A 13896-nucleotide genomic window follows, 5' to 3' on the forward strand; every position below is an offset into this window, starting at 1 on the left:
GGCTGAAATATTTTTTCTTCCCAGAGTGTTCAGAAATAGGAAATAGGGTGAGAAGCTTGGAGCTTCGGCAGGAACTCGGAGTAGAACCGCTGCTTCTCTACGTCGAGAAGAACCAATTGAGGTGGCTTGGGCATTTGGTTAGGATGCTTCCTAGACACCTTTTCTGTGAGGTGTTCCTCAGATTTCCCACCTGGAGGAGACCCATAGGTAGTCCTATGTCTCTCAGCTGCCTTGGGATCTGGTCCCACTGCCTGGGGAAAGGGAAGTCTGGCCTGTCTGCTTAGGCAGCTGCCTTGCAACCCGATCCCAGATAAGTGAAAGACAATGGACAGATGAATAGTGTAATAGTGTGTGGTTAAAAAAGTTAAATAGTAATAAGTAAGTACTTTCATAGATATTTGGCTTTAAATTGTCAGTCTTTAACCCAGCAAAATGAGCTGAAAATCAACTGCTTTGCAGTTCTGATTCAGTTGTCCTGGGAGTCCTTCAGCCTGCTCCCCTGCAGTGCTCCTGTTTTTTCCCCTCAGCGCTGATGTCACTTTTTGTCATGGGCTCTTCATGGCCTGTTTGTTTGAAGACAATGAATTCAATTTGTCTCCACAATGTTGTAAAAAATAGAGAAACTAAGATGTGCCAAGCTTGCCTATGAGCTACTCTAAGTAAACTAGGCCAGCAGTCTTTTTTTTCTTTCTTTTTAAAGTCAACAACCTGAATGCATTCATGTCTAGTCCTGAGTTGCTGAACAGGGAGAGGCTCAGATTTACCTTTCGCTCCCTGGGACTGAGCCAAACATTTCAAAACCAGGACATCATGCAAAACTCCAAATGAACAGCTTTTTTTTTAAATGCAAGTTTAGTTGCTTTCACAAATGTTTCCTGTGAAAAATGTAATCAAACATGAATATTGCATTGTTCTGAGATTTTACAACTTGTCTGTACAAAGGGAAATTTATTAATGGCTTACTGAAAGATTTGTTGATTAAGACCAAGATCTTTTTGAATATAAGATTTTATATAAAGTAAAAAAAAAGTCACTATTTTTTATTTCTTTTATTTTTAAAGCCAGTCTTCTTTTAGAATGTTTTTCACACATGTTTTTAGTTCAAATTGGATTTCAATATTCTCAACATTTTAGTGACATCCTCTGTACTGATACATACATCACCGCTGAAAGAAATATGTTCTGGATGTTTTTTACAGTCTTAAGATAAACTGGTTTTTGGCCAAATGCACCCTGATACTGCACACTGTGTACTGAAGGATGTGTCTTAAGCAGCAAAGTTATTTAGTCTGGAGGAGTACCTGCTGATCAGAGAAGGGTTAGTCTGGTTGCTCTGGGGAAGAGAACTTTAAAATTATTTATCTTGTGGTCATTGTCCAGCATCTCTGTGTGATTTTGACTGAGCCACGTCAAAAGGTATATTTTCTTTCCTGACAGTCGTTTTTTAGTTTGTATATTCTTGATAACTCCAGATGATCAGTAATCCTGGCTTTGTCTTATTTTAGATAACTGTATAAACATAATACAAAGCTTTTTAGATTGAATTCAGAAATTTTCTTTTAATGTTACTTCCATAAACTTTTGCATATGCATGTTGTATTTCTGTGGCATATGAATGCAAATGACTCTTGATGTTTTATTTTTCTTCCTACTGCATTCTGTGACAAACACTGGCTGCCACAGAATTTTTGCACGTCCAGATATTACTTGTAATATTCATCATAGATGCAAGATAATATTCACCTCTTTCACAAAATGTACAGACATGCTATGTCAATGTTGCATCAATATTCCATTAACAAGGTTACTTAATATGCTATATTCCTGTGGAAAATTACAAAAACCTTTTTAGACCTAACAAGTTTGAATGTTTAAACTGATAGTAAAGATTGCATGCTTCTAGTTAAGATCTTTTTTCATTTGGTTGTCGATCCAAAAAAGTAATTTGTCAAAGCACAGGAAAAAGATAAAATAAAAAAAACAAATATCTTGGGCTGTAATTATAGAGGTACATTCTCAGTCACAGTTAGCTACCTTTCAAACTGTCTGGAAGAAACACTAATCACAGGTCCTAAGCCTGGCCATCCTGACCATGGATGTACAGTAATTGCACTCTTACTAAAAGAGCAAAACAGGAAGTAAACTATGCCTTATATTTAATGGTGGATGTGGGAAACGCTTAATATGTGTTGTAGATCCTCCATAACAATTTTGGTGACTGCTTGGAAGATCTTGCTGCATGTGCTCCACCCTTCCTGGAAGCAAACCTGTATTTGAAGATTGTCTAGCTTTGTACTCCATATCCACGGATGATGCTTAAAAGTTTGCAGTATAGTCTTTTCGCTTTATATATTTATATTGACTTTATTGTTGTGTGCTTGACTCTTCTCAATCAAAAAGAGTATTGCTTTTATATTGCTTATTGTCAGACAGTTCTTTCATCCAGATACGGTGGTTTTAGCCTATGTGGAATAAATGGAGTGAAGACCTTTTTTATGGGAGTCAGAACAAAAAGAGGAACTGGTGCCAAGAGAAGGTGGTTGACTGAGAACTCTGCGGTGCCCTCTGTTCCAGTTTGCAATGCTGAAATCCTTCTTGTTTGTTTGTAGAATAGACGCACAGTCACAGACACACACCCTCGCCGAACGCCCCCTCCTCATTGTTACAGTTTCCATGGTTTGTTCAAACACTGACAGGCTTTTCCTAACTTTTTGTGTGGGTGTGCTCCAACAAAATCGTGTCTCTTAAAACAGAGCCTTGGTCTGTTTCATGAGGTAACACTGACGGGTCGAGAAAATGCCTTGGAACTTTATTTTCTGGAACAATTCAGTGCATTTTAGTTATCGGTGTCTCATGTGTTCACATTCAATTTTGATTAAGAAAGCATTTGTAAAAAAGAAACTTAAAAAAAAAAAAAAAAACATAGCTGCAAAGACCAGTCAGGGCCTTTTGGTATTAATTTATGGGTATTCACATTTAATAAAGTGAAATTGGAGATTTTGGACTGGGGTGCTTTTTCAGAACCTACCAAGAAGTGAGAAGGATTATGTGTGTGAGAACTGTTGTGATTGTTTGGCCTGAGGTGGGATGAAAGATTTTGATTTACTTAGCTTCTTCAGCAAGGTGTAACTTTTCCTTCTAATCTGCACAGGTCAGATTAGAAGGATAATAAATAATAATAAAACAGTAATAAAACCCTTTCAAGTCGATGTAAAAGTCTGCTGCAGATGCCGAGGTACATACATATCTGGGAAGACAAGTTTCTGGTTTTGGCTTTGTAAGGGACTTTGACTTTAGATTAGCTTAATTTGTAAGGTTTGTGTGGTGCATTGTTTAATGAATGAATAACCTCACTTGGCAAAAGCAGGAAGAATAGTAAATCATTGAAAGCAATCTTGTCCACCGCTTTCCTTTACTTCATGCTGCATTAAACAACTGTTATCAAATATAATATGTGCAGAACAAATGTTTTGTAGTTGACATTTATTGCACTTAAAGGAGTTTTTTCCAAAATGGATCTTATTTACAGTGATATTTGACTTACATCTTGACCTATAATTTATGTTAAAAACCAGTGGAGGAAAAGGGAAGAGTTATAAAGTAATTAGCTGGGTATAGTGCATACAGGCACACAGTGCGGCTTGTGCATCTTTTATGTGTGTGCCTACAATAAAAATCTAAAAAGGCTGCAAGCTTTATTATCTGCACCAGTACTAGTGTTATATTGCCTTTTTTATCAACCCCCTTGTCTCTTCAAAGATAATCTTGTACAAAATGATCAGCTTTTCTTTGAGGGTCAGAGTCTGCTGCAAGAAAACCTTATTATTTTTTCCCTTTTTTTAACAGTTCTATGGATCTCAGAAAAGATCATTAGCTCATAATGATGTAATAAAATTCTTAAATACACTGATTGAATTCAGATTAAATTAATGTATTGTAAGCTCTAATATGTACTGAATTATTTGGGACCAAGTGTCTTCTGCCATCACACAATATGAATTTTGTTTGGAAATGCGAGACAGGAAACGACATTCATGGTCAAACTGCTATTTTAAAGGAAAGCGTCAGGGAAGTTCTATCAGTACAAAATTAAATGTAGCTAACTATGTTGTCTTTTAATTATTTGTTTACGCAATGAACTGTTCTTTCTTACCTTAGTTTTAATAATTATATCATAAACTTTTTTTAAGCTCTCATTTTTACACCTCAGACTTGTGTAACATACTGGTCACAGATGAACAGGCCAAAAATAAGTAACCTTCCCTAACTAAGCATGAAAGACTTCCTCTAGCATCTCCAATACTTGCTGCCTTACCATATTTATTTGTTGCTGTCATCATCCCTTTGGCAACATTTCTCCCTCTGTGCCTCAACAAGCACAGAACTGACTCATCTGTTCTGTGCATATAGAATATTCTCATGTACAGAGACATGCACAGAACCATTGCATTACGGTCAACAGTTTGTCGGACAGGTTGAACGGGAGTTCATTAAGGCTCCAAGGGCTAGAGGTCAGCATGATTATGGTCAAAGGTCACCATAAGAGGGTTATAAGCCAAACGATTAAGGACAATCAGCCCTTGTTTTCTCTAGAGTTATTTTTTTTACATTTGGTTCAACTTCTCACAGTCTCCTTTTTAAAATAGTAATTTCAAAGCTATTTAATCTGTTTTTCTTTTCAGATTTTTTAAATGCTTTTTCATCTCTTCACTGCTCTGGATATTAGGCCTTTCAAAACAAAACCACCTAAAGAGTCTTGAAAGGTTTAGCATATTTTTGCATTACACAACTTATATTAATTTCAGAATAGGAGAATATTGAGAAAATATTTTTCTATTTTCAGAATAGAAAAATGGTAAAATATTTCTAAATCACAACTATTGTAATTTATAAATATTACAATAGCTGTGATATTACTAACATACACAAATCTGTACTATTTCCGCTTCATATTTCAAGAATCGATGGTTAACTGATAATGTACATATATAATTATATGACCCTGACTATAATTCTCTTATTTCATAGTGCAATTATCTTGATGTAGATGTTTGTCTCTAGATAAAATTATATAAAGAACCTTCTGAGCAGAAGTTGGTATTTATCCTTTTCTTCACATATTTTTAAAGAATGTGCCATAAAGGTTAAACCTTTGGCTCCTGGTACCTTTCTGCTGTTCAAGTGAAATGATTCATTTTCTCAATTTCCATCATACCACACATACTTTACATTCCTTTACTTTTGATAGCACTCAACATAGTTGAGGAGGATGAAATGAAACGCCAATGCAACATCCATTGCAACATCCATCATGGATAGGATTTGCCTGTTGTCTACAATATCCAAGTTATGTTTTTCACTATAATGAGATGGTCTTTTAAAGCAAACCGAATAGTTTCCAGCAAAACTCAAAATAAAGCAATTTCTTCCTTCAGAAAATGTGAATGTTCATGCCAAAGGCATGTTGGTTGGCTCAAACGTAACTGTCATACTTCTCACCGGGTGAACTCTCTGGTAAGGTTGTGTCCTGTGTGGAGTCTCACTGAATAGAGTTCTGATGACACAATGCTTCCACTCCTCTTCAAGACTCACTGACTTGAATAAATAATGAGCCACCTGGAGTCAGCTTGCTACCAGCTAATTGTTAGCATGACAAGAATGTTGTTATAGGTCAGGGTATCTGATGGGAGCAACAGTCATTTTCCATGACCAGAAATAGGATCTCTTTGGCAAGATGTGTTTGAGCTGCCTGGCCATCCTTAAATTAGCTACTAAATAGACCGACTTCAAGATGTTGGTCACAAAGGGGGAGTGTTTAAAGCCATTGCCGATGTTGAAAAGAGAAAATGTATTTCTTTTATTTGTAGTGCATAAATCTGTCAGTGACTTGTGATTTCTACAACTCATATCACAAAGTTAACATTATTGACAAATCCAAGATTCTCTTGAATTTAATTGCATAGGTAGAGAACTTTTAACAAATTTGAATATCAAAGTGAATTGACTGGATTGTTTAACTAGAATCCATATTTTCAGATGACATGTTGGGAATTTGTGCTATAAAAGTAAACTGCATTTGGCTGAATTTAGCAGAATAAATGGATGAGAATATATCGCCAGATTTGTATTTGTATAAAAATTTTGAAAGCCATGTACTTTTTCTTCACCTTCACAATTTTGCACTACTTTGTGTTCATGCATCACATAAGATCACAATAAAATACAAAATAGTTAGTGGTTGGGAAGTGAGAAAATGTGAAAATGTCTAAACTGTGTGAACACAAACATTGTAGCTGGTTATACAATAGGTCTATAAAAGGAAAAAGAGTTGCCTCTTAGTTGAATCAACAATTGCTTATCTAAAAAGGCAAATACACACAGGGAAACAACGAAATCTCCATTATAAATAAACAGAAGGAAAACAACTCAGACGATGGAAGACAAATGTAAGAGTGATCAATATGGATGTTTAAATCCTGCTTGATATGTAAAAGAATAATCTTACGGTATAATTATTTTAAAAAGCTCTGATATTGTTTCAGTACTATCTGATCTAACAGAAGGCAAAGTCCCAATAGATGAAACTGTTATGGATATTAGATTTATAAGTAAACAATTTCAAGTAATTATTTCAACATTGACAACTAACTACCTTTTATATTTTTTTTTCTCTTTTTATGTATCAGTTCAACCAGAGATGTTATTTTGTAAACGTTTTTAATTGATCAAGATAGCCATTCAGATAGTTCTATCAGTGATCAGCTGTAATATATTAAACTAAGGCAATTTCTCCATTGTTCAAATCACCATTTAATTATTCTTATACCATGCGGTATCCATTAAATAAATCTATCTGAATATGAGCCATTTTTACACTGTAAAATGTAAATGCTGCTGTTTTTTAAAATAAATCTCAATTCTACATGCTAAGAATAAACATTTAAGTTTAATTACAGCACATAGAATGGAACAATTTTTTTCTTTGTGTTTAAAAAGCTGTTGGCTGAGTCTATGAGAGGCTTCTCTGCTTGTCTGGTGACGACACTGTGAAAGTTAAAGACTCCTGTCGCAAGCTGAATCATAAACAGAGCTCTACTTGCTAACGACAAACACACATGGAGAAAACAAAGATGGGAAGTGAGTGACTCTGCTTGCACCAGTCACCTGTTGTCATTGTTTCAGTGTAGCAATATGATACTTCCTTTTCTGTGTGTGCTCAGGGTCGTTTCAAACAAACACTCCCACAAAGCTGAGATGGGATTTCTTTAAAGTCCAATATCCAAATTAAGCACAACATTTAGATAAATAGCAGCAAGAATCCAGTTAGAATCAGTGAAATAAAACTGCTAAATAAGAACTTCTACTGTTCTTTGTTTACAGCAAATGGATGTAATATTTAACTTTTCACAGCCACGTTAATTGTGGAAGAGACACAGATAACAGTCCGAATGCAAAAAGTTGAGACGACAGATTTTTAACTTCGATTCATTATGTCACCATGTAAACAAGGCTGGTGTAGCAGTATCGCAACACACTTGTTGTTTGGTAATAGTGTGTGACCTTTGATCTTTGCTAGTTTGCGTCCTGAGTTGTTTCATAGGCTCACACTTTTATGAATATTAAAGATAATTTGAAAAATCAAATACTGTAGGAAGCTGGGCATTTCGGCCTTTCTTTTCATGGTTTATCAATCCACATGTTGAGCGTTTTGCAGTTTATCTCATTTTGTTCCTCATAATTTCTTTGTAATGTTTCTCTTGATAAGGTGTTAGATGCTAGATCCAGCGTTTTCGGTTAGTTCATGCAAACTGGGTAGAAAATGATAATGCTGATCTAAGTTAAAATTAGAATCACAAATCTTAAAAAGATTAACTTGTGACTGGAGTGCAAGTCACATGACCTTGGGTTTTATCTCTGTTTTTAAGTCTGTCAATGTTTTTTATCACAATTTCAGCATGTTAATGATGCACAGGGATGCTTGTGCTGTTATGATCCAGACACACATTCCAGAAGAAGCTTAGACCTGTTCAAAGGCTGTACGGAAACTGTGCTTCATCCTTAGTAGTCCAATAAATAATGAAAGGAAACAAACAAAAAAAAAACAACAGTCCCATGTAAGAAACTATTCTTACTGACTGTAGTTAGTCAGTAAGAATATTTCACCTTGTAAAAAAACCTAACCCCCGTCTTAAGTAAGGGTATGTCAGATTTAGTCTGGCTAACGGGCAGGAATGTCTACTTGATCTGACATCATGGCAGCAAGCTTCTGACATCTCTGATTCAGCCAATGGAAAACTGAGCAAAAAATGTCAACCATACATAGCTTTAACAATAGGATAAAGTGAAGTTGTGCTTTAACACCTTGTTTCTTTGGAAGCAAGAAATGGAATTTCACCAGCTGGCTGTGTGACTGTTAATCTTCTTTGTGGACTTCATTCATCTTACAACCTACTAGGCCAGAACAAAGGCATTGTATTACAGAAATTTCTTGCTTCATAAGCAAATTCCATGACAGTCTTTTTGAGATGAATGGAGGACAGATGTTTATTGTGAAGTGAATCAGGTTCCTGCAGGAACATAAGCATGGGGGTGGCATTTTGTGTAGTAATCAGCTGGTATCTGAAAGATTCGCTTTCATATTTTCCAAAGGCTTCTTTTGTCACAATTAAATAGTTCTGGTGCATGTGTAGCATTGGCAAAAAAAAAAAAAAAAAAGAAAACAAAAAGGGGAGATGTCTTTGTGTTCATGTGTACGAGTAAGTAGGAAGGTGGTAGGTGAAACAGTATAAAGAGTTAACATTTTCAATTATCAGTATGTTTTACTTACTTTGTGAGAAATATGGTCTTTCTGAAATGGAAAAGACAGTCTCAACTCTGAGTTTTTTTTAGACAAATGGCATAACATTTTTTAAGTTTTCCACTGTATGTCAAACTTTCCTCGAAAAGGTTTTCAGTTTTATATCTGCACAAGACATATATATATATATATAAAGGCATTGCTAAATTTATAGGTTGTTTATTATTTATGGTTAATGTAACGTGTACATTTTTTACTTATTCACTTTTTATTCAAGCAGACTTGACCCTGATCCTGATCTGATTATGAGACGGATCCCAGACTTTCTTGACATGATACCTGATTGACTGATGGACACAGATAATTTTTCTTCATAATTCTCTAATGGGTTGACATTAAAATACTACAAAAACCTCTTCAGAAATTGCTTTAACGTGAAGCTAACAAGAAGAATTTAAGGGCTAAGATTTTCACTTATACCTTATTTTATACAAGCAATCCTTGAATTAAAATAGTTAAATATAGTTCTTAATTTAGTAATATCAGGGCATCAGGAGCTACTTATGAGTGTGTCGGCTGTTTTTCAAGAAGGTATTTGCATTCTTCTTGAAAAACAGCCCAAAGTTTACAGAAAACATGCGACTTAGCTTTTATTTTTATTCTTTTATCGACAGACTTCCCCAAACCGCCTTTTTTTCTTTTCTTTTCTTCTCTTTCTTTTTTTTTTTTTTTACTGCTACACAATCAAATCCAAGTTTACTCGCTGACTACAGAGTTCAGCTGCAGTCCTCGTACTTTGCAGGTGCCCTACTAACCCACAGGACGCCAGCTGTAGAAGAAGTACTAGAATTAAATAGACTCAGCCTGAAGTTGGCTCTTTTTGTGTGTGAAACTGGAAACAAAGGACACCCAATTAGACAAGGATCTGAGCTTTGAGCAACCATTAGAGAGGGTCATGCCACGAGGGAGATGGGGAGATGTCTTTGTGTTCATGTGTACGAGTAAGTAGGAAGGTGGTAGGTTTTTAAAAACTTTTTAGGAGGAACATTTTTACTTATTCATTAATATAACATCTTTTATTTCCCCCCCAGTCTGTGTATAAATGTCATGAGAAATGCATGTTTGTGTGTAAACTCATTTGGGGCTAAACCAGTTCCAACTCAGTGACTCTCCAGTTAAATATGAAAATGTTGTCCTTCACCTTTTCCACATGCTGTAATGATTCAAAGAACTTGCACTACAACTTTTTTAAAAAGCATTTTCTCTTATTTTCCGCTCTTCTTGAAAATCCTTTTCAGACACCAGGGGGCAGAAGAGGGTCAGTGTAAAAGTGCCCTGATATTAGTTCTAGGATCTTTCAAAATCAATAAAACAAAGTATTATTCCTTATATTTAAACCGCATTTTCCGTTTACAAGCATGTTATAGAATCTATGAAAAGCATTCAATGCATTTCTAAGACTGAAATGTTCTTTTTTTTCTTTTTGCTTTGTTTTTTTTCACCTTCTAAAGAGGATAATATATAAAAGCCCCTCAAATCGCATTGAATGCAATACATAGGTGTAGAGCCTCCATCTATTGATATACATGCTACAATTTAAAAACTGTAGTTGAAAGCGTTAAAGATTTTTAAAATAAGATATATCATATCTTTTTGCCGTTGCAGGGAAGTTTATCACTTATGTCTTTCACAACTTCCATGTCTCCTATTTCATGACCTCACATAATAACCAGTAGTGCTATATCACCTTTCATTGCTCTGTTATAACCTTTCTATGTCTCTGGAAGTGTTGCTTGTTGTACTTCAGCTATCTTGGGCATGCTTAATATTCATTGGTAGAACATGCAGCTTAGCTTTTAGGAAATTCTTTTCACTATAGCTCAAATGTTTTGTGGCTGTAACCCTGTGAGGTTCTGTCTCCTTGCCTTGCCCTGAGAGTAAGTCTTTTTTTTTTTTTTTTTTTTTTTTTAAGGGGCTGATCTTCCGCATTAAACATCTCTGATATTTGAGGCGCTCCAGGGATTTTGCGAGCATGCCCAGTGCGCTTCTCTCAGCAGCACTGGAAACCACTGCTACAGCATAGGAGTCATACCAAGCATAGCCTGCGTGTCAGTGCAGTCGACTTACAGCTGGCTGTGAGGACAACTGACGCTACTTTTTCGCTTATTTTTTTTACGCGCTTTATTGTCGCAGTACATCAGCTCATATTTAGTCGAAAAACACCGCGAACCGATTTAAACAACACCGAAGCCACTTTTTTGTTTTGTTAACGGTTTTTAAGAGAAGTAAAGTTGGAGGCTGGGCCTTTAGCTTTTTGACCGTCGCTCGAAAGAAGGAGAAAAAGCTGGTCTTTTGTTGTTGTTGTTGTTTTAAATGAAAGCTCGATAAATGCATCTAACGAAGATGGACCTGTTGAACTACCAGTACCTGGACAAAATGAACAACAACATCGGTATCCTCTGCTACGAAGGTAAACACGGCTATCTGTGGGCATTTCTCAGAGCCGCTTTTAAAAACTTCATACGAACTGCTGATGCTGTTAAAGCGTGGGGTTGCGTTACCCACGGAGTTGGTCGAAGTTTTCCGATCGGTTCTTTGCTGGTGAATTATTAACTATGACACAATAATATGTTTTGTAAATGTTTAAAACCCTGTGGGAAACGGAGGTTGTTCTTTATGTGTATTTTAGCAACGGTAGCTAACGGGTAAGTACGTTGTTTTATGCGTTCTTTGAGAGCAAAAGTGACTTTTTTATGTGCTGTCTGATTTATTATTAATTATTTTAATTGTGGTTGGTTAATGAAACCCAGAGTGGCTGGAATAACGTTGTTTATTGCCTTTGGTGATTTATTATTGTTTTACAGTAGGTATGTTTGTCATGTAGGTGAAAAGCAGGAACCTTCAACAGTTTTAATTCCCGTCATATCCAGAGCTGGATTAACATATTTTGTGGCCCTGGGCAAAACGCGCGTGCCCTTCAACTAACCACTTATGCTCAGAAACTGTTTTACTTGAAGGCACAAAACATGTCAAGCCATTTCAACAGAAAAATACCATATTATTTATGATTACCAATGACCAAAATAACCACTTCTTTATTCCAGGTGAACTTTATTTTGATAAACCAAATTCACAAAGTAATTACAGTAAAAATGACTTGCATACACATTTTTCACTTCTAACTCTGGTAATTAATACTCTGATAGTGTTTTCAAGTATATATGACAACAGTAAACATCTGTGGGATACCTCACACTAGTACTTTTTCAATTGGTGAACACATTAGCAAACAACATACTTTATGAGGCACTCTATTTTAAGTGTTAGGAAAAAGTAGATCACGTTTACAAGGAATAATTTGAGTGACCTCCTGCTTATAGACATTGTTTGCCATAATTTAGAGTTCCCTATGGCAAGTTTTAATAAATTACAAAGTTCAACTTATCAGTTGTTTTTACAAAAAAAAAAAATGTGGTCCAAAATGACTCACCACACCATTACGACATGATGAAAGAGAAAAATGACCAGTATCCAGAACATTTAAATCATTAAATGTGGCTCAGCATTGCTCCAGGAAAGCTGGAGGTATGCTTCAACAAGGAAAAAGAGGTTACAGATGATAGGCCAACCCTGACTACACATTCACTGATCATGCTGGTGTATTTTTATATTTTGATTGATAACTAATCAACATCTCAGGAGCATTTTATTAAATTCCACATGATTGGTTATCCTAAACTTGCATCATACTTTATTTTTGTCATCCATTGACGGGGGTGCCCTGGGCATTTGCCTATATTGCCTGTGGTAGACCATTTCAGTCATAAGACGACTGCTATGGGTTGATCATGCAAGTTCTTACCTGACTTGTCCCTGAGTTGTTCAGCACCTTGGGAGATGAACTCTTCTATTTTGACATAATAGTTTGTGGTTTGGACACAAGACAGAACATTTAGACTGCTTCTCAAAAGCTTGCTTTAAAGACGTTGCAGATAGACCTGGCACTGGTCAATGATTGCTGTTAGTTGAGACTAATGTTTATAAAGCTTCGTTTGCTTATGTGTTTCTGAAAGCATTTACTTCAACTTGAATCCAGTTAATTGAGTTTTTTATTGTGGTGTTGTTGATTTTGTTGAACTAAACCAAAATCTGTCTCTGTCATGTGCCTGCTGATAAGATAATAGATAAGAGAACTGGTTAAAAAACTTGGTGGTAAAGGGCTTTTCTTTCAGTTTCTTTAAGTTCAAAGACTTAAAGATTTGGAAGAACTGTGTGATGCTGTGGGTGTCCTGACTTGTTATTGTATGCATGAGCACACCTACTCAAACACATTTTCTGGCAAACACACATGCATGCTCACACTGGTGCTTTTTCTTTATAGATATATTGAAAAGCCTTTGTTGTCATTGTCGACGCTTCTTTGCAATCTCAAGCATTATAGTGTTTATTTAACACGTCGAGCCAATGACTTTGAGAAGAATTTGAATGCTCAAGTTGAGTCTGTTATACATTTATTGTGATTGTTTTTTTAAGTTTGTTGATCTATCCTATTCAGACCATAATGCATCATTTCTATTTGTTTGAATGTGTCAGTAGTTTTGTGTTTAATTACCTTCTGGAACTACATTTACTATAAGTTGTAGAGCTTCATCCAATTATCCAAACATTTAATCTCAGTTTGATGTTTATGCTCCACTGATTACTGTAAATTTTACTTTCAGCTTTTAATCAAGGTATTTAAAAAGACTCAACAAGTCTTGAGTCAAGGCTTCAAGACTTGTTAATTTAAGAGAAGACAAGTAATCTTGTGAGTCTAATTAATTTCAGTTTTGAGTTTGGATGAATTTATTTATTTTTTTTTTTTTTAAAAGAGAGGCTACTTTGCACAAATCTTTCAAGTCTTGTACAAAGTGATATATTTAACCCATCTTTATCCTTGGCGACAGCCTTATGTTTACATGCAGTGACACTGTCATATGATGCACTGCCAGTTCATGAAAAGAGTCACTTGGAAGTATCTTATCATTCTCTTTTCTTGTGTTATTTCCAGCAAGTACTAGTTTCTGTCTTTCTTCAAGACCAGACCTGGCCATTCCAGT

The 13896-nt window shown here is 35.6% G+C and overlaps 1 protein-coding gene across 2 annotated transcripts in view; it reads left to right on the forward strand.

Annotated features, from left to right (window-relative positions):
* vgll4b (vestigial-like family member 4b) overlaps positions 1 to 13896 on the forward strand; it is a 38080-nt gene that overhangs the window by 5463 nt on the left and 18721 nt on the right. Inside the window, exon 1 of one of the 2 annotated variants that reach the window (XM_055027548.1) lies at positions 10776 to 11267. The exons of the other annotated variant lie outside the window; for it this stretch is intronic. Within the exon in view, the coding sequence (XP_054883523.1) occupies positions 11186 to 11267 (82 nt within the window). The 5' untranslated portion in view covers positions 10776 to 11185. Of the gene's footprint in view, positions 1 to 10775; positions 11268 to 13896 lie in introns of those variants that run through there. 2 annotated transcript variants of the gene reach the window in all.

The sequence above is a fragment of the Poeciliopsis prolifica genome, unplaced genomic scaffold, assembly GCF_027474105.1.
Source record: "Poeciliopsis prolifica strain line A6 unplaced genomic scaffold, Auburn_PproV2 SCAFFOLD003, whole genome shotgun sequence".
Taxonomy (NCBI): Eukaryota; Metazoa; Chordata; class Actinopteri; order Cyprinodontiformes; family Poeciliidae; genus Poeciliopsis; species Poeciliopsis prolifica.